The sequence below is a fragment of the Agelaius tricolor genome, unplaced genomic scaffold (genome assembly GCF_023055355.1).
Source record: "Agelaius tricolor isolate 1412-34295 unplaced genomic scaffold, bAgeTri1.0.p SCAF_19, whole genome shotgun sequence".
NCBI lineage: Eukaryota > Metazoa > Chordata > Aves > Passeriformes > Icteridae > Agelaius > Agelaius tricolor.
Genome location: NW_027269279.1, coordinates 11,231,480 through 11,255,761, shown reverse-complemented (window position 1 = coordinate 11,255,761; position 24,282 = coordinate 11,231,480). Strand labels below are relative to the sequence as shown.

At 47.5% G+C, this 24,282-nt stretch overlaps 1 protein-coding gene across 3 annotated transcripts in view; it reads right to left on the bottom strand.

Moving 5' to 3' along the window:
* CARHSP1 (calcium regulated heat stable protein 1) overlaps nt 1-22,995 on the bottom strand; it is a 38,741-nt gene extending 15,746 nt beyond the window's left edge. Inside the window, exons 1-2 of one of the 3 annotated variants that reach the window (XM_071444266.1) lie at nt 22,642-22,995; nt 3,110-3,305 (exon numbers count right to left, since the gene is read on the bottom strand). In XM_071444266.1, the coding sequence (XP_071300367.1) occupies nt 3,110-3,285 (176 nt within the window). In that variant the 5' untranslated portion in view covers nt 3,286-3,305; nt 22,642-22,995. Of the gene's footprint in view, nt 1-3,109; nt 3,306-20,986; nt 21,454-22,641 lie in introns of those variants that run through there. The other 2 variants (XM_071444265.1, XM_071444267.1) reach the window with 2 other exon arrangements.
* Between the last annotated feature and the right edge of the window lie 1,287 nt (nt 22,996-24,282).

The window sequence follows — 24,282 nt, the reverse complement described above, 5'->3', positions numbered from 1 at the left end:
CCCAATCAGTTAAAAAAGAGAAGGGGCTCCACACAAGTGTTATCAAACACCAAAAGAAATAATCTCTGCTAAATGTATGAATCTTCTGCCTTTGATGAGTTTGGGGGTACCAGTGTCCACCTAAGTGCTGTGCTTTCACAGATTTCACAGGAAGTGTGAAGCCCAGCTGTGGTGCATAACAGCCAGACTCATGCCTGAACTCCTCCTCCACTGCCATGGCACTTGTATTTTAAAATGAGACACATTTGCAGAACCAACTTTAGGGTTTTGATGGTACTGCCATCAAAAAAAATTACTTGTCCTGAAAACTGTGTGGTTAAATCCTTTTCTGCATCAAATACACTGATCCAGGGTTTGGATCCAGGGTTCCAAACTCACTCAAACACTTCCATTAATGAAAACCAACTGGTTTAGACATATTATGGGGTTTACTCTGATCATTGCTAGGTCAGAACTTTCTTCATGCTAGGAATATCCAGTAGGTTCCATGTTAGAAGAGGATTTTGATGCAATTCTTCAAGCACAATGACAGTGCAGCCATTTGTTTATGTGCATCATGGCAACTTGGACATCCTTGTCCCAAATGCTTAAATTTTACTGAAGTCCAAATGAAATTGTTTTTAAAGAATGGTAACAGCTTTGTTCCTTAAATCAAACTAACAATAAAGAAATGTAGTTGAAAGTGCTAAAGAAAGAAATCTCCATTAAATCACTTGATTTCCAGCTCTATAAAGCTGTCAACACACCTGACCTCACAAGTGCTCGTTACACAGAAAAGCACTCACTGTCCTAAACAAGCTATTAAAGTTCAATTGCATCTTTCAAAGAGATAAGGCACTGTGGGGGATGAGGCCCCCCACTCCCAGTGAACCAAAATTAAATAATACCACTGAATAATAAGCCACTGCCTGTCACATTCATCTCTTTATACAACTGCTCACCTAGAGCTCTTGTTTAAAGAGGACACACACAAAAAAAAAATTCAGAGCTATTTTGGTTTTCAGGGCAAACAAATACAGCAAGATTCCTACACTAATTAAAGAACTGTGGAAGCCAAATAACAAATTCTTTCTTTCTGTAAGAACCAAACTAAGATTAACAGCTGAGAAGATTTACAAAGAGTTCATTATTAACACAGCACTGAAGCAAGCTAGCTTGGACTTGCTTTTCAAGGGCAACCCCAATTATTAAGTCAATTATGTTCCTTTTAGCAATCTACTTCCATCAGGAAGTTCAGGGCATTTGAAAGCTTTTGGAACTGACAATATATAAACTTTTCTTCTGCTTCTCTTCTTTTTTTGCCTCATTTTGAATTCAGAAGTAATAATATGAAGCATCAGTGAGACTTATTATTTAAATCCTCATGGATAACTCTGGAAGAAAAGAGCTGGATAACACTGCAAGAAGCAAAAGGGAAAAGCACACCAACCAGAGTGAGTGGCCCAAAACAGGCTGGCTGTGGGGCTGAGATCTTACTGCCACAGCTTCCATTCAGCACTGCCAGACCTTCCTCACACAGAAACAAAAGGCTGTGGCAGAAGCTTCACATAGTACCCAGATTCAAAGGCTCTGAGATGAACAAAGGAGCCCACATTGCCTTCTTCAGGTCTGCTCCTCATTGGGAGGCCTCTGACAGGCACTGGGGATTCTTTGCAATGGCCAAACCTGGCCACACCATCCTCAGCTGCTGCACTGGGAGGAGTTCCCTCTGGACAGGGCTCACAGGAGCCTGCACAGCACCACAGGGCCCCTGGAAAGCTCTGGTGAAAGATCACTACCTCAAAGAACTACAAAAATAAACAATTATTACCTTGTTTCATGGAAAACATCATACAAAAAACCTCAGAGAAAGAGATCAGGCATAACTGATCTCCTTGATAACCAGCATATTCTTTAACAGGTCTATTTGAACAATCTTAAGATGAAGGTATAAAAGCTGAATAAGAAAAGGAAACAAGGAAATAATAAATAATTCCACTGAATAATAAGCCACTTTCCTCTGAAAAGTGATGAAGCATCCCTAAAAGGTAACTTTGATGATGTTAGCACAGGTGTCAGGAGTAAAAAACCCAAAACTTCCAGTGAGGTTTGGTCCAGTGCTTCAGGGGCAGTGAGAAGAGAGACCATGCCAAAAAAAAAAATCAGGATCTGAGAAGGAAGCACCAACACAAACTGGTGCTGGAAGCCAGAACCCAATGTCTGAAGTGAAGCAAAGCTTCAAACAAACTGTTTTGAGAAATCTCGGTGTATTTTTCCCCTCCCTGTAAAACTTTTGTCTTAAAAAGCTAAGTGACTTTGAACATCCTTTTCTAAAACAGAGCATTGAAAAACTAAAAATCACTTGGGCTGAAAGTCCAAAGGCATCAGAACTTCTTGGAGAAGAGTATCACAAAGCATCTTCAGACACCAGGCCCCTCCAGCCCCGTGCAGGGACTGCTGGTGGTGTCCTGTTACTGCTGAGTAAGAAATTACACAGATTATTAGAAGGTTGGTTTACAGAACAGTAGCTTTAATATGAAAACTCTCTCCTTTTATAGATAGGTTTGACATATTCTAATTGATTGGTTAATTAATAAAAACATTTTTCTTCTCTTCTTTTATAGATAGTTAAAAGGACATTGGAATTCTCTTCTTTTATAGATAGATATGAAAATTCTCTTCTTTTATAGATAGGTTTGACACTGGTTGGTTCTTTTATAGATAGTTAAAAGAATATTGCAATTCTCTTATAGATAGATATGAAAATTCTCTTCTTTTATAGATAGGTTTGACATTGGTTGGTTCTTTTATAGATAGTTAAAAGAATCTTGGAATTCTCTTTAGATAGGTATGAAAATTCTCTTCTTTTATAGATAGGTTTGACATTGGTTGGTTAATTAATTAATACTTGATTGGTTAATTAATAAAAACATTTTCCTTACGAACAGTTTTTGAGAAGAACAGACAAACAGAGCAGGAAATCACTACTTGTAGGTCGTTTACACTAATAAGTTATCATTGTTTCTCTACAACTCTCTGAAAGTCCCACAAATGCGCGGTGAGAAAAGGCATTTTCCCGCTCTCTGGGCAGGCTGCCGCGCTCGCGGGGCCCGGGCGGGGCAGTACTCACGCCGAGAAGGTCCTGGTGCGGCGGGTGGGCAGCGGGCTGGGGATGAGGTAGCCCCGCAGCGGGGACGGGGAGCGCTCCCGCGGCCGGCGGCTCTCGGGCAGGTGCAGCGAGCTGGGCGGCGCGGCAGAGCCGGGGCACGGCGGCGACGAGGAGGAGGAGCTGGGCTCAGCAGACATTCCTGAGGCCGGAGCAGAGCCTGGAGAGAGGAAGGGATCTGATTTAGCCCCAGACGGGAATTGTCGTAAACGCCACGGATATTTGTGATGCTGATTTTGTAAGAACGTGACTCACTTCCTGCAGACGTACACACGGACACAGCTCCCACCGCCAGCTCTGCTCCGTATCAGTGAGCTGATGTTTTGTAAAGTTTATTTCTTTTGAAATGTCACAGTTTTGTCAGCTGTAGTAGGAAGCTCCTCTGCAAACAGATTACTCCTCAACCAACGTGTTTGCTCACTGCTGCCTTACTCACAGCTGAACCCAGCTCCTGATCTTGGTGTGCCCCACACACCTCCCACAATGATGATGGGCTTTGACCACAGGCAGCAGAGAGGAGCTGCACACATCTGCACACAAACACACATCACAAGAAAGAAGCCCTTGAAGAAGAAATGCTGAGATAAAGCTGCACCTCCAGTGCTGCAGGTTGGTTTTGCTGTGTGATCACCATGATAACTTCATTGCTGCTGCTCACTTATTAACACGGCTCTGTCAGCTCATAACACCTCCAGCTTGGCTGTGAGAAGAGAATCAGAGGAGAGCTGCTTAATTCCCCTCAGCCTGAGCCAGCCAGACAGCTGATTTACTCTGCCTGGGAAGGAGCACAGGCAAAGCTGGGAGGCAGTGCCAGCCCTGAGGAGCTGACCCCTCCTGCCTGGCAGATCTGGCAGACCCAGCAATCCCCTTTGGGGGTCTGAGCCTGCCACAGCCTCCCAGCAGCTAGGATGCCAACAGTCCACACCTTCATCCACACCCCCAGCAGGCTCAGGTGTGCTCTTGCTCAGGTCCTACAGGCCAGGAGGGTGAAGATGCCCTTCTCAGCACATGAACAGAATACATCTGATCACACAACAGGCAGAACTCCCAGAATCCATGCAAGGAGCAGGATCAGAAACAGCAGCACTTCTACACATATATAAATGCATGGCTCACAGCAGCAGTGGCAGAAATAAGAGGAAATAACCAACACTGTTCTGATATTACTATACAAGTCCCCAACCACACTGAAAGGGGAAGATGATTTGCAAAAATAACCAATAACCCACTACAGTCTTACTGAAGAAGACTAAAAATACCTGGTTATCTGGATGAGTTAGCAAAAAATGTGGCGATCTGAGTCAAGAAAATATCACGAAGGCAAGAAAAGCTGCCTTTAAGACCAGTAGTTTAATTGAACTGAAATCTCTCATATCCATTATGCACCCTCCTCTTGACACCCACACTCCCCAGCCCATGAATTATGGAGTGGATCCTTGACATGACATTTGAGAGATGCAGCCTTCTTGTCAATGACAAATCCATATTATTTCTTCCTGAAAATAAAGACTAAAATTAAAAAGGCTTCTTAAGAATGAAGTCACCAGGGAACAAAGGCTTTTGTCTTTAATTGCTCAGGGTGCTCAGAAGATAGAAATGAATAGTCAGTCATACTCCCTCCTCTACAAGCTTGAGCTTTCCTAACTGTTCTCAAGAACAACTCAGCTGAGAACAAAACCCCAGCTTTGGGGATGGAATTTCACATATGGATGGTATCTGTCACCTATGAGCTAATGCCCTGCCCAGTGTCACAGCACAGTGCCCAGCTCAGACCAAGATGATAACACCAAAGGGTCAGGATTTTCCAAACTTCCTCCTCCTCAAAATAGACCTGCTGTGCTGGCTGGTACAGAGGAAGTCTCAATTTTCTAAAGCCCTCTCCTTTTGACACCTCGCTTTCAAGGAATGTGTTTGACACAGCAGGACCATAGCCCTAGTAAGACACAGGAAAAATAAGAGCAAACAATAAAAACCTTATTCTGATAACTCAGCACACATGGGCTGGCACAAGTGAAAACACAGCTTTTAGAATCACATGCTTTCTCTCCTCATCTAAATATAAACCAGCTTGTCAGGTGACAAGCAAAATGCAGAGTATTCACCCATCTACTGCAATACAGCCACAGAGTGCTGCCTGTCCCCTTCCTCAAACAAGGCTAGAGAGGCAGAATGTTCCCTCCTTTCTTCAAAACACAGACAAACCACAAAAATATTTACAAATAAAGAAGACTAAATGGAGTTAGAAGCGTGCTACCATATGTTATTGTTCCCATTTGTATTATTTTGGTGCCCTTTGCTCCGCACAGGTAAAATAAACCAGCGATGTGGAACATTCAGTGCAGTGTCACTGCACAAATGTCCTTTTTGTTCTCTGCCCACGGCAAAGGTGGGCGAATAGCCTCAACTCTCATCACTGCTAATACAGGAGCTCTGCATTGTGCTCAGAGCTGGGTGAGACCTGACCCAAAACCACACAGCTGAAGGCAGAGAGCAGCAGCCACACCTTCACCTCCACCACAACCAGTGGGGACATGGGGGGATGCAGAGCCCGTGCTGCAGCTCAGTCTCTACAGGCAGGCAGGCAGGATGGTGCATCTCTGCACAGGAGAGTGCACTGCCTCATCCCTCTGCCTCTGGGCTTCTCTGCCAGCTCTACAAACCAGGCACAATGAGAAGGATGGGAGCCTGACCGACCAAGATGAACCGTGTGTGTACAGCAGGATGGCAGCAGCTCCCACCTCCTGTGGCAGAGGATCAGCTCATCTGGACCTTCACAAAGACAAAGGTGCAGCTGGGCTGTTTCAGTTCATGCCGGTGTGGCCACTTGTTGACGTTGTTCATGCAGGGATTAGCTCATTTCCCTTGGCAGCCCTCCTGCAGGAGCAGACACTCTCCCCACTCGCAGGCGCAGCTGGAGGCCGGGCAGTGTTGACACAGGAAGCCTACAGCAAAAACTCAAAACAAAACAAAACCCACACCCCAGCCCTCCCAGCCGCCTCCTCACAAATGCTTTGCCTTCCTAAGGCAGTTACCAGCAGTCTGCAGAGATGTTTTCCAGATGTTATCCTGGGTTCTGAACTGACTCCCTGTAAAATCAAGGATCACCCCTGGAACTTGGATGGCAGCCCTTCCTCAGCACCCACAAATTCCTTCCTCATTTTTTGACTCTGTGACTAGCTGAACAAACCCACTTTCCTATATCTCTCAGAAGTCAGAAGCCCCTTACATCTCCCAACCCACGTCCATCAGGTTTTCCCCTAATTTTCCCCTACAACCAGGAAACCCCCTGCATTTCCCCCAGCCCAGCCAGCACTCTCCCCTTGGCCATGGCAAGGACATCATCCCACAAAGCCCAAGAGCACCAGCAGTGCAGGCACCCTGAGCTACCAGGAGCACCCAGCCCCCTGTGCCAGCTCTGCAGAAAGGCCAGCAGTGAGATCCCAGCCAGGCCAGCAGCAGGGACAGCAGCTCTCTGCTGCTTGAGCCAGCAAAACACGTGCCTGCGGGGATTTACAGAGTGAGTGCAACATGACGTAGGGTGGGGATGTTTTCAGGCTCTTTAGGAAACTCCAGCCACGTGCCACATTACCCTGAAATCGCCCCATATTTCAACATGCATCATTTCTCTTTCTCCAGTGTGATTTTTTTAAATATTTATGTTTAGGAATGCAGCAAACTGGAATATAAATAAAATGAATTACAGTAGCGTCATGGCAAAAGTAGACTAATTTAACATTTCAAAGCAAAAATATTTTTTAGCATACCTTTTTTAGAAAAATTGGCCAATGTGTGCAGAAAGAGACCCCAAAATGTCATCTACAACAAGTGACCTACAAAGCACCTGTAACAAGTGAGCTACAATGCATGCAGGAGAAATTTCTGAAATTCTCCATGAAAAATAACTTTAAAAAGCAATTGAAGTGATAAGGTTGGGGGTATATAGATATCACCATAATTTCTCTATACAGCTATACATCCTATTTCTCTTAAAGTCTGCCCCATACCTCTAGGAATACCCAAAAATAGCAGGTTTGGGGAAGTTATCCATTCTGACCAGCACAACACTACCACAGAAATCTTGTCTCACTTTTAATTCATGTAAATGCCTGGAAATAGTCCAAATGGATGTGGCAGGGTGGCAGGCTCCATGAAATCTCTCCATCTATGAATGGTTTCTTTTTCACATCACAGACTGCAACACCTCCAGTGAACATCCCCAGGGAATGCTGCTCTGCATCCTCCAGTGCTCCAGCATGCAGAAAATGCTCTTCTGGCCTCCTTAGTCTGGAAACAGCCCTGCCTGGAGGAGCTGCTTTCAGATGGTGCCACAATGGCCCATGAACAGGACAGCACTGGCTATGCTTGCCTGGAAAATGAGGGTTTTTCTCAAAGACAGAACAAAACTCCCCAAGAGCAGCTGCTTTCAGCTGCAGCTTCTGCAAGATCTCTTTCATTTCAATCTCTAAAAGGAATTTGAAAAGTATGTCTAAAATACATCTGAAAATCTGATTGTTTTCTGGGCTTTTCCTGGATTTAGAAACAACACCGGAAACTCTGCTTACTTTTTTTTTAATTTTCACTTTCAAACATCCTGGTTTCCACACTTATTCTGTGCAGCTGCATTTCTTTCCTTCTCCAAGGAAGCTGTGCAGATAAACCCCTGAGCTCCACCTGCTCTTCAGCTGACACCCAAAAAACCTCATCTCAGCAAGAAAATCCACAGCCCCTGGCTCCCATCTCTGAGAGAGTGAAGGCACCAGGACTCCCTGCTCTGTGCCCTGATAAAGGTGAGGGACTGAGGGTGTCCCCAGTCCTACAGCAGCTCCCAGCTCCCTCTCTGAGGTGCCTGAGCACCAGCCAGAGCACAGCTCCTCCCTGGAGCTCCTTCCTGAGCCCTTTGTGGCACTGGGACCCCGTGCACACAAGGATCCCAGCACTGTGAGCATCCCAGCACTGCCCCTGCACCTCAGGGTGAGGCACTTACAAAACACAAACAGTTACGAAACAGCTTCTGAGAGCTTCCCCTTCCAGCTTAGTCTGCATGACTAACTTTCCACAGTTCATACTGGTATTTCAATTAGCACTGAAACTCAGAGGAGTTGCAACATGCATGTGACATGTCACAGAGGATTATGATATAAACATGATGCTCTTGGAGGCTGCAGAGTGCCCACACACTGGAGTGATCTGTCACTTAATGGAGACCAGGACATGTCCAGTAAAAGCCTAATTACAAGGTAAGCAAAATGCAACAAGGAAAATTCCTATGGCTTGTTTGGGTGTACAAATTAATTTGGGTTAAAGCAGGGTTTAGTTTACAAACGGTAGCAGCTATTTCCAAGCAATCTCAGCACTGAACATTTTGTCCCCAGATGCTGGGGGTGCCCTTCTGCTCCTGCAGTGAGCAGTGTCTGTGTCTGAAGGAAACCCTGCTCAGGCAGCACAAACCCACCCTGCAGAGCAGTGCTCACAGAGAGGGATGGGGAGGAACTCAGTCATCAGCAGCCTATACAGCACACTGACAGAGATGAGGACTGCCTGCAGTCCCATGTTTTCCACTGTTCATGAAAGCTCAAAGAAAAAAAAGTTTAGGTGAAGGAACTGAGTGAGTGATTAGTCAGATTAAGTACATGTTTCAACTGGTTTAGGATTATACTGAAGGATATATGGTGATACCCTGTGGCTCATTTTATCAAAAATACAGAGGAATCAGGATTCTCTCTCACTGGAAATCCAGCATTTGCCATGATTGATGATGCACAAACTTGTTGCTCCAAGCTGAGCAGAGCTAGCCAGGGTCCTCCACTGGTCAGTGAGCACAGGAGGCTGTAACAAATGCACTGTCAGCTGCCAGGGGACAGAGTGTGCTCAATCACATGGGAAGGACCAGCTTCCATCCTGCCCCTTGTAAAAATGTACTTCAGTGGGAGCAGAGCACACCACCAGCCAGTGGTAAGGCAAGTTCCTCAGGACAGTGCTGGGAATGGCACGGAGCTGTCCCAAGACCAGCACGCCTTCCCTCACACTCTCTCACAGGAGAAGCCCAGGCCCTCACTTTGCTTATAAAATCTCATTTTTCCAGCTCCTTTTGTTTAAAGAACAGATTGCAGGAGGTGGAAAACTCTCCCTAGCTCGTGGTGAGCCTGGACAAGCAGTGACAGGTTCCAGACAAGCATCCTCCTCTGGGAGCTCTTCCAGGCAAGGCTGAAGATGGTGGTTGAAGATGATGATGGTGGTAATTAGGTGCAAGTGTTGCCCAGCGACTTAATTTGCTGTGCACCTATAATATTGGTTAATGTAATCAAGTATTTAAATAACAGCAGAAAAAGGTGGGGATTCTCACCTGGGCAGGACACCACAGCCTGTCACCAACCAGGCAGGTGGCAGTGCCCTGTGGGATGGGCTGGCACACCCATCCCTGTGCCCGCAGCACACCCAGGGGCACTGAGCCAGCACCAGCCTGGGCTGAGATGCCCAGCATCCTGCCTTGCTTTTGGTCTGCCAGCTGGGTGAGCTGCCAGGCTCCAGCCCTGGCTGTTCCTGTGCCAGCAGGGCCACCCTGTCACAGCAGTGCCCAGCTGCTCCCAAAGCCACTGCCAGCAGGGCCACCCTGTCACAGCAGTGCCCAGCTGCTCCCAAAGCCACTGCCAGCAGGGCCACCCTGTCACAGCAGTGCCCAGCTGCTCCCAAAGCCACTGCCAGCAGGGCCACCCTGTCACAGCAGTGCCCAGCTGCTCCCAAAGCCACTGCCAGGTGCCCCCACCGTGCCAGAACCCAGAGCAGAAGCACAGACACCAGCTCCCAAAGCCCAGCTCCAAGCCAGGTGCCCCTTCCCTGAAGCCAAGCACACAAGAGGTCACCCCCAGGAGCAAGTGTTGGTGTCCCCAGTGTCCTCAGAGCTGTGATTAGGGTACAGGGCAGTGTGAAGGGAGATCCCAAAGGAGCCTTGCAGTAAAGCTGGGGATCATCAGGATGACTTTACTTGATCCAACACTGGTAGCCAGGTGAAGCTGCCCAGGTCAGAGTTAAATACAAGGTGAGAGCAGCATGTATTATTATTATTATGTATATATTGCTTACCATCAACACCTTTCCTGCATCCTCATTTAAAGAAATGGCCAACTAAAAGTTGCATAGTGGTATTTAATAACCTCCTAGGAGATTTTTCAGGCCCTTCCTGAGCTCATATAATCTTTTAACCTCTGCAGTATCCTGTGGCAAGGAATCCCACAGCTTAAGTATCTATGAAGAAAGGGCCTCCACTCCTTTTAGTGGACTGTGAGGAGAGGCCCTTTTTACAGGGAAATTAAGAAAGGACAGTGAGATTGAAAGGCAACAATAAATTAGAAAAGGAATAATGAAACAAATGGAAAAAAAACATTAGCTTAGAGGAGCACACAGGAAAGGATGTACAGACTTATTCATAAATCAAACCTTAAATTTTCTAGCAGAAGAGACATAAAGAGGATAGAGAGCAAGAATAGTTACAAGCTGTTTCTGGTAATCTTGCCCCCCTCCCCTTTAAATTTCCAAGCACAAATTAAAAACCATGTGCCTTTTTAAAACAAAACACTCCCCACTTTGTCACTTGAATGGCTGCCATGACTCTTTCTTAGACAATAAACCCCACTAGTATCAAATATTTCTGAAGATTTAGCTTTGTCAACAAGATGGCTGTTTTGGGCCAGAAAGCAGATATTATCTATTCAATGTTTTATTGTCCCCAGCACAGAACCATTGTGCTGGTCACTCCAAGTTCCTGCTGCCTTCATCTCTCCTCCATTAGCCAGGGCTGGGAACTCTGCTCTGGGATAGCAGAGGCAACACTTCATATATCTCATCCTAAACTTGTTAACATGCTCAGTCACAGTGAGCTGATGTGTTTCCCAGACAAAACACAATATATGGCTGAAAAGGGAACTTTCTGTCCCTTCCAGTGCTTGTTCTCCAGCTTTGGAACCCAGCTCCTCCTTCAGTCTTTTTGCAAGTCTGAAGATTTCCCTCTGCCATTGCTTCCATGCTGGAGCATCCTCCTTGAATTTATTCCAGGATTTATTTCATATTGGCAGAAAATATTTATACCAGAACATGAAAATCTCTCATGTGTCTTGTGTCTAAGCATCTTAAAGCTCATCTACAAGGCAAATGGGTTATGCAGTGTCATACTATTACAAAGAAGTTATACATATGTAAATCCCTAGGCACTTTTGAAAAGTTGTCCCCTTTTCAGCCTCCTCTGACATCACAAAACTTCAGGCACAATTGTGGTTAAGTTTGTTCATGTGCAACTTTGAGCCTTTTAAGGCTACTGAAATCCCCTGAAATATTTATGTGGCTCAAGTGTTACTCAGAACAATTAGCTCACTGTGTTTCCTCCCTAATCAACATTTTCAATAGGGGAAAACAGTTCACATTACAGAGATCTATAACCATGGAAATTTATGAGGCATACGTGTATTGGCAAGGAAAAAAATCCTCTGAGAGTATTTCATCTGCCAGCATTGCAGCAAGATGCAGTTGGCAGGGTACAGAGTCAGAAACCACTCAAAACCAGCTTCATCCTCACACCAGCTCTGTGAGGCACCCAGAGACCCCAGATGCCCTTCTGGGCAGGCCAGGCTCTACTTTCTGGTTATCCCAATGCACAGAACACATCCCAGCCTCACTGCCTGACACTTTCTATGCATATTTTTAAGCATCTCAGATTAATAACTTGGGTCTATTTCAAAAAGATCACTCAGAAATCAATTAAACAAAAGGTTTGTGATGGAGACAGAATTATGAACCTACATCAATATCAAGTAATGGCCAAAAGATATAAAATTGACTGAAATACTTTAAGAAACAGAAAATGCTCTGCATCTGGTGGGATGATAGACCTAAATTTTAATGGAAAAACAGATAGATAGATAGATAGATATTTAAATATCACAGGCCCACTCAACAACTGCATTTCTGTTTTTTCTCCCCTCCATTACATCTCTCAACACAATTTCCAGTGTATCTCACCATGCTGTACACAAGTTTGTGCTTGTGACCCTCTCAGTGTCCTCATGCTCCAGCAGGAGGCAAGTGCTCCATCAACACTGTAAAACTAATGGTTACCTCTGAACTCTCAGCTGAAACTGCCTTAATATGTTTAACTGAAGTCTACAGGATAAGAATTACATAAATATATATGATGCACAGGTCTGGTTTTTCTTACATAACCAAACAACTGGTGGAACAAAGAATATGTAAGCTAACACAGACAACCAAACTCCTTGGCTGAACAGAAAATGTAGCATTTTGCCTCACAGAGCTGCTCAGTCCTGGCAGCACACCTATCCCCCCTGCCAGCTGCTGCTTTACAGAGCTCTGTGTGATCTGCTGCACTGACAGCAGCCCCTACACATGCACTCAGACCTGTGATGCCTCCAGAGCACACCCCACAGCTCTCAGCCTCCAGAGCTGCTCCAGGGACACCAGCCACCCCAATAAACACCCCAAATCCTCTGGCTGCTACACACCCTCCATCACATCCTCTCGTATGGCAGCTTGGAAAACACCACTGATGATGCACTTTAGAGTTCTAGGGAAAAAATTCTTTTTAAGTCTCAAAAATGCTTACAGTACCCCTAGTCCAGCCAGCCTACTGCAGGCACCACATGGGGAAATGGGCCTGTGGGGAGTGTGACTGGCCTCCCTGATTATCCTGTGTGCACAAACCAGTCTTTCTGGCTCAGCAATCCAGCCTGTGCTCTCAGCAATGGCAGAAGGAGTCACACTGTGCTGCAGTGGCTGCAAAACCGCAGAGCCAGCACGGGCACGTGTGCAGGGCTGCATTTCGTGCCTATTCACCCAAACAAAACCATTCACTGCTCTGTGAGTTCCAGAGCCACGGCCCCACTGCTGTGCTGGGCAGGACAGAGCTGTCCAGAACCACAGGCACTGGTTTTGTGTTGTTTGTGGCTGCTGTGTTAGTGCTCAAAGGCCAGCACAGACCACAGCAAGGGCAGGGGTGTCACTGCCAGATCTTCTGAACAATCCCTTCGCCACGATTTCTTCTCCTGGGAAGATGAGAAGCCTCAGAGAAAAAACAATATTATCTCATTTGCCTCTCCCTGTTTTGCTGCTTTGGAATGTGGCTGGAGATTGTTTACCAAGAGGTGCATGTTTGATTGGTTTCATGTGAATTGTTTTTAATTAATGACCAATCACCATCAGCTCTGTCAGACTCTGAGGAGTCAGTCACGAGGTTTTTATTATCATTCTTGGTAAGCCTTCTGTCTGTATCCTTTCTCTATTCTTTATTACATTTTTAGTATAGCATTCTTTAATACAATATCATAAAATAATAAATTAGCTTTCTAAGAACACGGAGTCAGATTCATCAATTCCTCCTTTGTCCTGGGGACCCAGCAAATACCACAAAGGGGCAACTCAAGCTTTTCAGGCAAGGTAAAAATCAAGTGTTGTAGCTGAAAAAAAGCAGGCAAATCTTGAGGCATGTACATTCTTCAGGTATAAAACTAAACCTCCATATAGAAACACATGTTTAATAGGAAATTGTACTAAAGTGTTATGTTAGAGCAATCACTACCCCAAAAAACTGCATCTACTTCAATCACAGGGGCAATGGGACACACAAGAAGAGCAAACACTGCACACAGGAGCAGCAGGGAATGCCTTTCTGAAGGATTGTTTTGATTCAGTTTGCCTGTTTAGCCACATGCTAATAGCTACATGACCTTATGAAACTGGGCCAGAGCCACTACCAAGAGTGATGTGAGATCAGTAAAGAAACAAAGACAGGGATATATTTAACAGTGCCTTTGTTATTTTTATCTAGAGCATGCTTTGTGTGAAACCCAGTGTTACACAGCTAAGGATCCTCAGGGTCTGCCTGCCTCAGGAACAAGCCCCAGGCCCAGAATAAGCCATATCAGGGTACTGCATGCACATCCCCTGGGTTCACCCTGGTCCTGCTGGCCAGGAGATTGCACAGCTCCACATCACAGGGTACCAGAGAGGGCTCCTCCTCAGGACTCAAGCCAGGGAACAGGCAATGCAGCCACACTGCAATGTTCAAGAACAAATTTGATTAAAATCCCAGACCCCAGCTGTACCAGTCTAGTGAGTGGCCAGCAAAACCACTTTTGTCCCCATGGGGCTGTGGTAAGTGCTGAGACAGCTCTGCACTACCTTTGTTTCTAATTTTATTCCTCTGGGATGTTTTTCAGGTGAGGTTTGTCTACCAGAAGAGCCTGAGGGATGGAAGGAAAGGTGAGCATGTGAAAAATGGGTAGTGCAGGCAGCAGCATGGTGACATCATGATGCTGAGATGCTGCTGGCATTGCCTGGGCAGCAGTTCTGCCAGATTCAGCCTGGACTGGGTTCCAGCAGTGAGTTCCTGTCCTGAAATCCCTGCTGCCATGGGTAAAAGACCCTGCAGTGGATCACACATCCCCCAGGACAGAGACCATGTTTGTCTAAGGCTGGTACAAGGAGAAAAGAAAAAATCAATGCAAAAAAATAATTATCAGAAACCAGTGGAACCGCACAAATATTTAAGTATATTAAGATACTCCTTCAACTCCTGGTGTCCTAAACATTGGTGAGAATAATTTCTAGGACTGACACAGTTCCCAGGGTAGAGAAAAATCATCCTTCTGCATAGAAAAGAAGAGAACATGTTTATTCAGAAACTGAGACCTGTGTAAGATTCAAACACACTTTCTGGAACACCATATAGCAGAAAATCGATAGTCACTCTATTTACTGTCTCCCCTACCTGTAAAATGAAGAGCCCAATACTTTAATAGTTTGAAACAACTTTAAGAACTCCTCCTACCAGTCTCCATCACAAAGAGGCTCCATAAAAAGGCTATCACCATGTTTCATAATTCTCATTGCTAGATTTTCTTCAAATATTGGAGAAAATAAAGTCACAGTCTTCACAGGTTTTTTTTGCCTTTGCTGGCTGAGATCAGCAGCGCTCCTGTTCTGCACCTGCCACTGCACAGAAAGGCACTGCCTTGATGAGCTGGGTGAGAAGACCCAAATCATGTATTTAATGTGTATTTACACTCCAGCAAGAGGCATAAATTTTGTAAACAGGAAATTCTTTGACGTTGCTTTCTGGCAGTTTCATTTACCCTTTTAAGAAATTGACAAGTTGAAATCACGACCAAGACTTTCTTTTATCAAATGACTGATGTAACTGAAAACAAGCAAATGCCTTTGACCAGCCTTCTGAAATCATATCATGAAGGGAAAGGCAGCAGACAAGAAGCACTGAGAAGGCAGGAGCACATGAAACAGTATAGTCCATTTTGCCAGAGGGCCTCCATCAGCGTGACTGGCTGTGCAACGTAAACAAACCAAACATTAAACCAGGACTGACATAAAAAGAAAATTCCTCCCCCACTGGACAGGCAAGATTAAATGTTTATTTCCTGGACACAGTCTAGTCTTTGTCTGGTCATTTTCTTAAATAGCAAATGGCAAAGAATTTGAAACCCTGGGAAAAGCAGCACTCCTGGAAAATAGAGTTGTGCCTGGAGGAACACCCCATGGCAGAGAAGTCACCAGGCCTCCCACCCTGCCCAAAACCAGCTCTGGGAAGACATGGTGAACATCAGATGCTGAATGGGCTGCAAACCTCCTGCAAACAGCCAGCTGATAAACAGTCCTTTGGAAGCAGAGGTTCCCACTCCAGTTCTCAGCAATTTTACGTTTTGGTTTTGCTGTTAGTCACCAAGATCTGCAATTGCAGCAGGCAGCTGCAGCCCGTCCTCCCCCATGGGATGAGTACACCATGGTTGATGTGACAAGTGGCTGAGCAGGACAGACCCTTTGCTAGAGGCTCTGCCAGCGTGCTGTGGGAGCTCTTCCCATGCTGGCCACGCTCCTCTGGAACCTCCTGGCTGCAGCCCCATCAGTGCCCCATCCAGCCTGGCTTCAGCTCCCAGGCAGTCCCCAGCACTTTGGCACACGAGCTCCCACCTGGATAACACCAGCACACACTTTGCTTCCCTCCTTGGGACCAGCCTTAACTCTTAGTGCTCTGTCACTTCCCCAGTCATGTGCTGCTCATGAGACATGGCACAGGACCAGCAAGGTTTAATATTCCAGAGAAAATACCAGGTCAAGGTTCTCTGTTTTCCTTGGTCCCACACAAAGCGCTCTGTGATCAGATCAGGCATGGAGCCATCTGGGTAAGGAACACACGGTGCACACAGGCCTGCTTGCTTTTTCCAGAGAGAGGTAATAGAGCCCTCCCTTGCAGTTCACAACCCCCTTGGGATTTAACTGCAGGTTGTTTTGTTCCCTGTGTGCCTTCACCCCTCGGCTGTCTGATCACTGGGAAGCTGCAGCTCAAGCCCAGGTTTACCTTCCCAGATCCCAGTGCTGGGCAAGAAGTGTGGTCACACGCCACCAATTATTACCCAAACAGCTGGGCAAGCACCCAAAGGTCAAATTCACAATTGCTGTCCTTGAAACAGCCCTATTTAAACATCTGTTGAGACCTTGACTCTATCACCAGCTCCTCCCTGCAGAAATACACAATTCAAGGTAAGCAGAGCCTAACACTCGCACCATGGATCAAAAATTTAATGTTCATTTTCTTTAGACTTCTATTCAATTTCCAAATTGCATTAATAATGCAAGAGCCTCAATGTGAGTGGCACTACAACCAAGACAATCGTTATTTTTTAGAGATTGGATAGGTTACTTTGTTATATATATATTTATCTATCTATATTTTAAATCGACCCAAAGAAAAAAAGCTGCTGTGCAAACCAATGGCAAATAAAGAACCAGCAAAGCCCTGGAGTCCATCAGTAGGATTGTAGCACGGGAGGAACCACACGGATGCAGCTGATTTCAGTGAGGCAGGAGGGGTTTGCAGGCTGCTGAAGCCGGTCCATTAGAGCAGGCTCAGCTCCCAGGCAGCACCCACACCCCAGCTACCCCGGGGCACTACAGCCAAGCCTGGGCAGATGCGATCTGACTCACATGGGATAGCACAGCTTCCCTCCGGGGGGGGGGGGGGGGGGGGGGAGGCAAACACACCACTTTAGTGTGCTCCACATGCCCCAAAAATGACAGGAACAAAAGCCGGGTGTCTTCCTGCACAATGCAGAGACAAAGAAAGCGTCAGTTTGGTTCCTCTCCCGGCTGCCACCGAGGCAGGGACGATGCTCCGAGGTGTCACCTCCTGTCAGAGGGGATCCCATCTCTGCATCTTCCGTACCTTAGCCTTTTTCTCAGCCACTAGCTGAGGGAGGCAAACCAAGATCACGGCAGAAAGTGATCGTGCTCTGCTTGTTTACAAAAGCCAGGAGGCCTCTGTTTATTCTCGGGAAGCGGCGGCGAGCACAGCGCTCGCCCTGCTCGCTGGGCTCTGCAGGCCAACGTGGGCTCCAGCATGGCAGCCACAGCAGAGCAGCACAAAGACAGACCTGGGAGCTGCCTGGCCTGCTGAGGGTGGCTCGGACAGACCCTAGGAGCTGCCTGGCCCACTCAGGGTAGCTCAGACAGACCCTGGCCAGCTGAGGGTGGCTCAGACAGATGCTAGGAGCTGCTGAGGGTGGCTCAGACAGGCCCTGGCCAGCTGAGGGTGGCTAAGACAGGCCCTGGGAGCCCCCTGGCCCACTCAGGGTGGCTCAGACAGGCCCTGGGAGCCCCCTGGCCCACTCAGGGTGGCTCAGACAGACCCTGGAAGCTGCTGAGGGTGGCTCAGACAGGCCCTGGCCAGCTGAGGGTGGCTCAGACAGGCCCTGGGAGCCCCCTGGCCCACTCAGGGTGGCTCAGACAGGCCCTGGGAGCCCCCTGGCCCACTCAGGGTGGCTCAGACAGACCCTAGAAGCTGCCTGGCCCACTCAGGGTGGCTCACACAGACCCTGGGAGCTGCTGAGGGTGGCTCAGACAGGCCCTGGCCAGCTGAGGGTGGCTAAGACAGGCCCTGGGAGCCCCCTGGGACGCTCAGGGTGGCTCAGACAGACCCTGGGAGCTGCTGAGGGTGGCTCAGACAGGCCCTGGCCAGCTGAGGGTGACTCAGACAGGCCCTAGGAGCCCCCTGGCCCACTCAGGGTGGCTCAGACAAACCCTGGAAGCTGCTGAGGGTGGCTCAGACAGGCCCTGGGAGCCCCCTGGCCCGCTCAGGGTGGCTCAGACAGACCCTGGGAGCTGCTGAGGGTGGCTCAGACAGACCCTAGGAGCTGCCTGGCCCACTGAGGGTGGCTCAGACAGGCCCTGGAGCCCCCTGCCCAGCTGAGGCCTCTCCAGGCAGACGCAGGAGCCCCCGCAGCCCCGGGAGCACAAAGCCGGGAGCCGCAATCACTGCGGGAGGGAGGAAATAAAGATCACTGATTCCTCATGGGAGTTGCCTCAGGAACCAGGAAAAGACACAGCGAGAGGAGGAAGCAGAACAATTGCCTCTGCCCTGCTCAGTCAGTCAGATGAATGCTTTCTGTTTCTCATTTTATCTGGACAGTGCTGGGGACTGATGCATCATGCAAACCCAAATCATCTCTCTGCATCTCTCCTTTCTTTACAGTGCTTCAGTTGGGGTTTTTGTTTGGTTTTCCATATCAACCTGTTGCAAAAAGCAGGATTAGAGTTTTTAAAACTGTTGTGCAGAAAGAAAAACAAACATTTCATCCCCTTTTTTTTCTTTCCTCTTCAAAGACTGCCACCCCTGTGCTGTGCACAATGCTGTTCCCAGCCTACTGGCCCCAGGAGATGGCAGCTGCCACCCCAGAGAAGGGATGTGATCCCCACTCATCCTTCCCCTTGATATTAATGGGCTTTACACTTTGCAAGCTGAATTCTTCTCCTTAGTCTCTGCCAGAAACCTTCCAGATGAGGGGCAGATTAATCAACAACTCTCACCACCAACATTCAGAATATTTATCAATCTAGACTTGAACAGTTACAATACCAATAAATTTTGCTAATGCTGATCCCCATCAGTCTTTTCCCAAGTTTCAAGCAGTTACTATCAATCCCTGCCAACTCTACTCCATGCCCAGTGATTCAAAAACTGTTCCTTACAGAAACTTGAGACAAAAATAGACCAAAAGATGCAATAAACAACTTCAGCTTTCACCCTGAAGACACCCCGGCCACAATAAAAGAGACCCCAACCCCTTCTACACCCCACAGCCCACTCAGGGTGAAATGGAAGCAGGGGAAGGATTTATTTTCTTCTGTCACTGTCAGGCTTGACACCGAGAACAGCCTTGGCACAGTGCTGGTCCTATCACCTGGAAAGAGCCCCACACACCACATTTCCCCCCAGGAACAACATTTGGTGTGGTGCATGAACAGGGCCTGGCAGTTTGCTGTATTTACTGAAGCAGATACCTTCATGTTCATGGTGGGTTTCATTCTACAGCTGGATATAACCCCTGGATTCACCCTAAGGACAGCACTACCCAGAAAGCCACAGTGGTAAGAGGAGACAGAAGGCAGCATCACCTGGCCTTATCTGGCTAATTTCAAATTACTTGCAGATAAGCATTTCTGTGCTTACATACACGTGAGTAAAGGAGAGGATGGTGCTGGTCAAAATATTTACAACCCTGGGCACAGCAGAGGCAGAAGCTCGGGACAGTGCAGGGTAGCTGCAGCCAGCAGCACGTGCCCAGGACAGAGGGGACAGGGCAGCATCACAACCACACCCTGGGTCAGGTCACACATGGGTGTCACAGCACACACGGGGCCGTGGCACCAGCTCCTGCCTCAGCTCTGCCCCTGCTAAGGGCCACCAGGAAAAACACATGCTTTCTCTCCTTTACACCCCCACACAGAAAGTGAAAATAAACCCATTGTCAGAGAACAGGCTCATCTTTCCTACAGTTTCTTTGGCACACACAACTTTTTTTTTCCTGTAAACACCCAAAGCCTTCATATGAGTTGGGGCTTTTTTTAACTTTACTGCTGTATGTTAGTTAAACCTCTTTAGATTTAATGAGATACTAAAATGTATTTGTGAAAGCCAGAGCCCTCTGCAGCTACATTAACAGGCCTTGCTATCGTCCATTATTAATAATCAACAGAAGGACAGAAATTGTGTTTGCCAAACATAAGATAATAGTCAGAAAGTAAAGGTTAAGAACAGCAGTCAAAAAAACCCTTTCAACCTTGCAAAAATTACGACGAGGAGAGTCACAACAAAGCAGCCTGAAAGTTTTCTGAGACTCTCTAAGAAATCAAATCTAACACCACAAAAGGTTTTGCAAACATTTCTCAGAAGTAGCTCGACAGGGCCAGCAAAAACAGCATCAGAAAAGAGCTCAAATTCCCCTCCTTGAAAGCCAAATTCAGAGGCATAGATCCAAAAATCAGCCTCGGAGGCTTCTCTGCAAGAGCAAGAAGTGACACGCACACACATCCAACATGCCGAGGGAGCACGATAAAAGGGTTGCTTCTCGATTTTTTTGCTTTCCCCGTTCTCCCGAGCAGAAGTGCTGACTCTCAGAGCGGGCAGTTCACGCTACAGCAACAGAGCCTTTAGCGAGGCTCCGAGTTCTGCAGTGCCCCTCTGAGCAGCCAGCGCTGAGTCCTTTCTCTCCCCCGGGCTCCAAAGCGCTGCTTTAGCGCTCTTTGTCTCTCTCGCTCGTCATCTCTAGAACGAGCCACCCTCCGAGGAACAATGTCACACCCGCCGGTCCCAAGCGCAACAAGAAGGCGAAAGTGTTAAAAAAACGCAACAAACAAACAAACCAAAACAAAGGAAACTGGCCCTGATCTCTGAGGCGAAATCAATCCACCGCCCTGGAGGAGGAGCAGGCGGCACCGGCACCTCCCGGGGGCTCCCCGAGCCCGCTCCCCCCGGCCCGGCCACCCAACCCCCCGAGGGATGCTCCGGGAGAGACCCCGCTCACCTGGGCCGGGCCGGGCTGGGCTGGGCTGGGCAGGACGGGCTGGCGGCGGCCCCGCTGCCCCGGCTGTGTCGGGCTGGCCCGGTCGCTGTGCCGGGAGGGCCGGGCCGGGCAGGGCCAGCCCCGCTCCGCCCCGCTCCGCCCCGCTCCGCCCGGGGACACCTGGCCCGGCCAACAGCGCCGCAACTTGTCCGGGATGCTGCGGGCACAGAACGGCGGCACGACGGTAAAACACAACAGCCGAGTGGGATCGGTGTGAAGGGAAGGATGGCGCGGGCGGAGAGCGCCGTGGAACCAGCGGAATTCCAGCTGGGTAATCCTGCCCGGTGAATCCTCCCGAGCGGCGCGGTGGGGACGAGGAACACGGCTGTGCTGTGCGCTGCCGACACAGCGCACGGTGTGTGCTCTGTGCTGTCATCATTTGGGTGTGCTTGGCATCTCCTGCGTGAGCAGAGCTGTCACACAGGGCCTGCAGCAGGACAGCTGATGGCACAGCCCGGGGCAGCAGTGACAACAGGCTCCCAGTTAATGGTCACGGACTTTACTGGGAGCACAAAAATCCCTGAGAGACCTTGGGACAAAGTGTGCTGTCTTCGTCCAGCATCCAGTTTCAGCAATGCTTTCATTTGTGCATTATTTCCCTAGCTGATAATAACCCACAGTATTTTTAAAGATAGTTTTACAAAGAGAGCTTAGAAAGCGAATCCATTCTAGTTCTTTTCCACTTGTAGATACCAGACAAAGCATGCCCTCATATCATTACAAAGGTAAGACTCTGGAGACAGAAGTATACACTCTTTTAGCTGGCCAAAATCACACAAGACATGGCACAAAACAATTTGTGATAAAACTACTGCACACAAACCTTAGCAGGCCATTTTTTTTTTTTTTTCATGAGGAAAAGCAAACAGAAGACCCATAACAGAGTGTGTTTGACCTGAGACAGGGCATCTAGAAAAGGCCTCATAATATTCAGCAACCAGCTTCCTATGTGAACCACATGGTTCTCTTCCAAAGTACTTTACCTCTCCATCCCATTCTGTTCCACACAAGATCTCACCTCTTTCTAAGGTACAGTTACAGGACTGATGACTCCTTTTGCTTAAAATATTAATTAAAGCTACAATTAAATATTTATTCCTGGCAATCTTTTCTCCTTTGTTTTGTGTGCCAAAACTGCTTTTTCCAAGGTGGAGGAGGATGAATGCACTGCATGAGCAAGCACCGTTCAGAGCAGTCCCCCAGCCACAATCTGGGACTACAGCTGTTCTTTCCTCGAAGGTTCAGCACTCCTGAGTCATCCCTCTTGCTTCCCTCTCTCCCTCTGCTTCCCAGGCAGACACTCACAGCCCATGGGAGTTCCATGGCAATGGATGCTCACAGCCTCAGGCTGGTTTCCAGCAACAGGGGGGGTTTGAGGGACCCTCCTATGGGTGTGAGTGCAGTGCACCCCCAGCTACCACAGCCAGGAAATGGGAATTTTCCTGCCTCTGTTTTTCAACAGCTGCTGGAGACAGGAGATGTTCCAGCTTCCCCCAAACTCCAACTTGTCTCCCTGCCCTTCTCCTTTCTCTCAGCACAATTATTGACCATCAGTTAATCATTTCCAGCCCTCGTGCCTACCTTGCTCCTTCTGTCCCTGGTGTGGGGGGCCGGCAGCAGGGCAGCTCCTTCCCAGGATGCAGGCAGGGCTGGGAATGTTCCCGAGAGCCAGTGCTGCTGGGCTGGGCCAGCAAGGAGCACCTCACAGCTGGGAGGAGGGCAGGAGGAGGTCCAGAGCTGCAGGACTCACCTGCCTCTCTCTTTCCTGCTGGGTGATCCCCTGCTTACTCAGACACTGCTCTGGGCTGTTGCAGGGACTGAGCATTTCCCTCAACAGTCCTGACAGGAGAAAAAAAAAAGAAACAGAAGGATTTCTTGATAGCATAGCATCATTATACCCCTTTTCATTCATTTAGAGTATTCAAAGTGCAATTACTCGCACAATTTGAGTCAAAGAAATGAGTGTGTAGGGGGAAGATGTATCAGGTAATGTGATTCATTAGTAATGGTGGGTGATACATGTCCCTGTGCTGCTGCAAGGATGAGGAGGCTTCAACAGCTCTGAAATAATTAGATGGGTGCTGCTTGTCAACATAGGGCAAATATTGCCCACCTCTATTGAAAAGGCATGAATTGGCCTAGGATTGCTCCACACATCACAAAGACAATCCTGATTTCCAGTTGGGCTTCAGAACTATTTAATCTAAGAGCTATGGTTGGCACAAGCACAGAGAGTGTAGGCTGGACGTGAATGAACTGTGCCTGGAAATTAGGAACAGGCTCTTAAAGATTAGAGCAATAAGATTGTAATAGAGAATAATAGGAGGAAAAGTACCCTTAACTCCTTGAATATGTGGCATATTAAGTATGCTTGAGTCCAGATTGCTCTACTGCACTTCATGCTCTCGTGTCCAGTCCCAGTGCTGGCTGGAACCCACATTGTGCCAGCCCCAAGAGTGGGGTCTGCCTTTCACTTAAGGCTGTTTACTACATCATGGGATACACTCATTCTATTTTCCCAGATCCATTTTTTCCTACCAGGCATCTGACAAGTTATTGTGTGCTCTCACTATCTTAATCATCTGTAATTCTGAATCATGCTTCAGATGAGCTCTGTTCAGTTTGCAAAGCGTAGGAACTGAGGATGTCTTTGATGTTCTCAGATAAATCATAGCAGCAAGACCCAGGGAAAAAATGCTCACAAAGAAACAAATCATCCTCTGTGGTTAGGGTTAAAATTCAATTCACATTAACAAAAGGTACAAATAACCTTGCAAATAGTTTACAAAGATTTGAAATAATAAAAACAAAGACCCAAATTGCCATATAGTCATCAATAACACAGTGTACTGAGAGTAGCACTAACACAACCGTCTCAAAAAGAATTTAATAAACATCTTTCCACCTTTCCCTCAGGGGAGGATTTAGCCCCCACACTTAGTTATCAAATCCAGAGCGCTCCTAATAATAGGGTGAGAAATTAATTCCTGAACCCCACAGCCAAGCCTGGGACACAATGTCATGGACAAGGAGCAGGTCAGCTCCAGGTTGTAATCAGCTCCCATTTTGTCATCCTGGAAGGTGTAGAAAAACCCTACCAAACAGGTATTGCTTAACTCCTAATCTGGCCAGCTGGCTATTTCATTTGGCTGGTGAAACAGTGACAGCTGGCACAAACTTGCCTTGAGCAGGGATATCTTCTTATGTTGCTTTTTCCTTTTC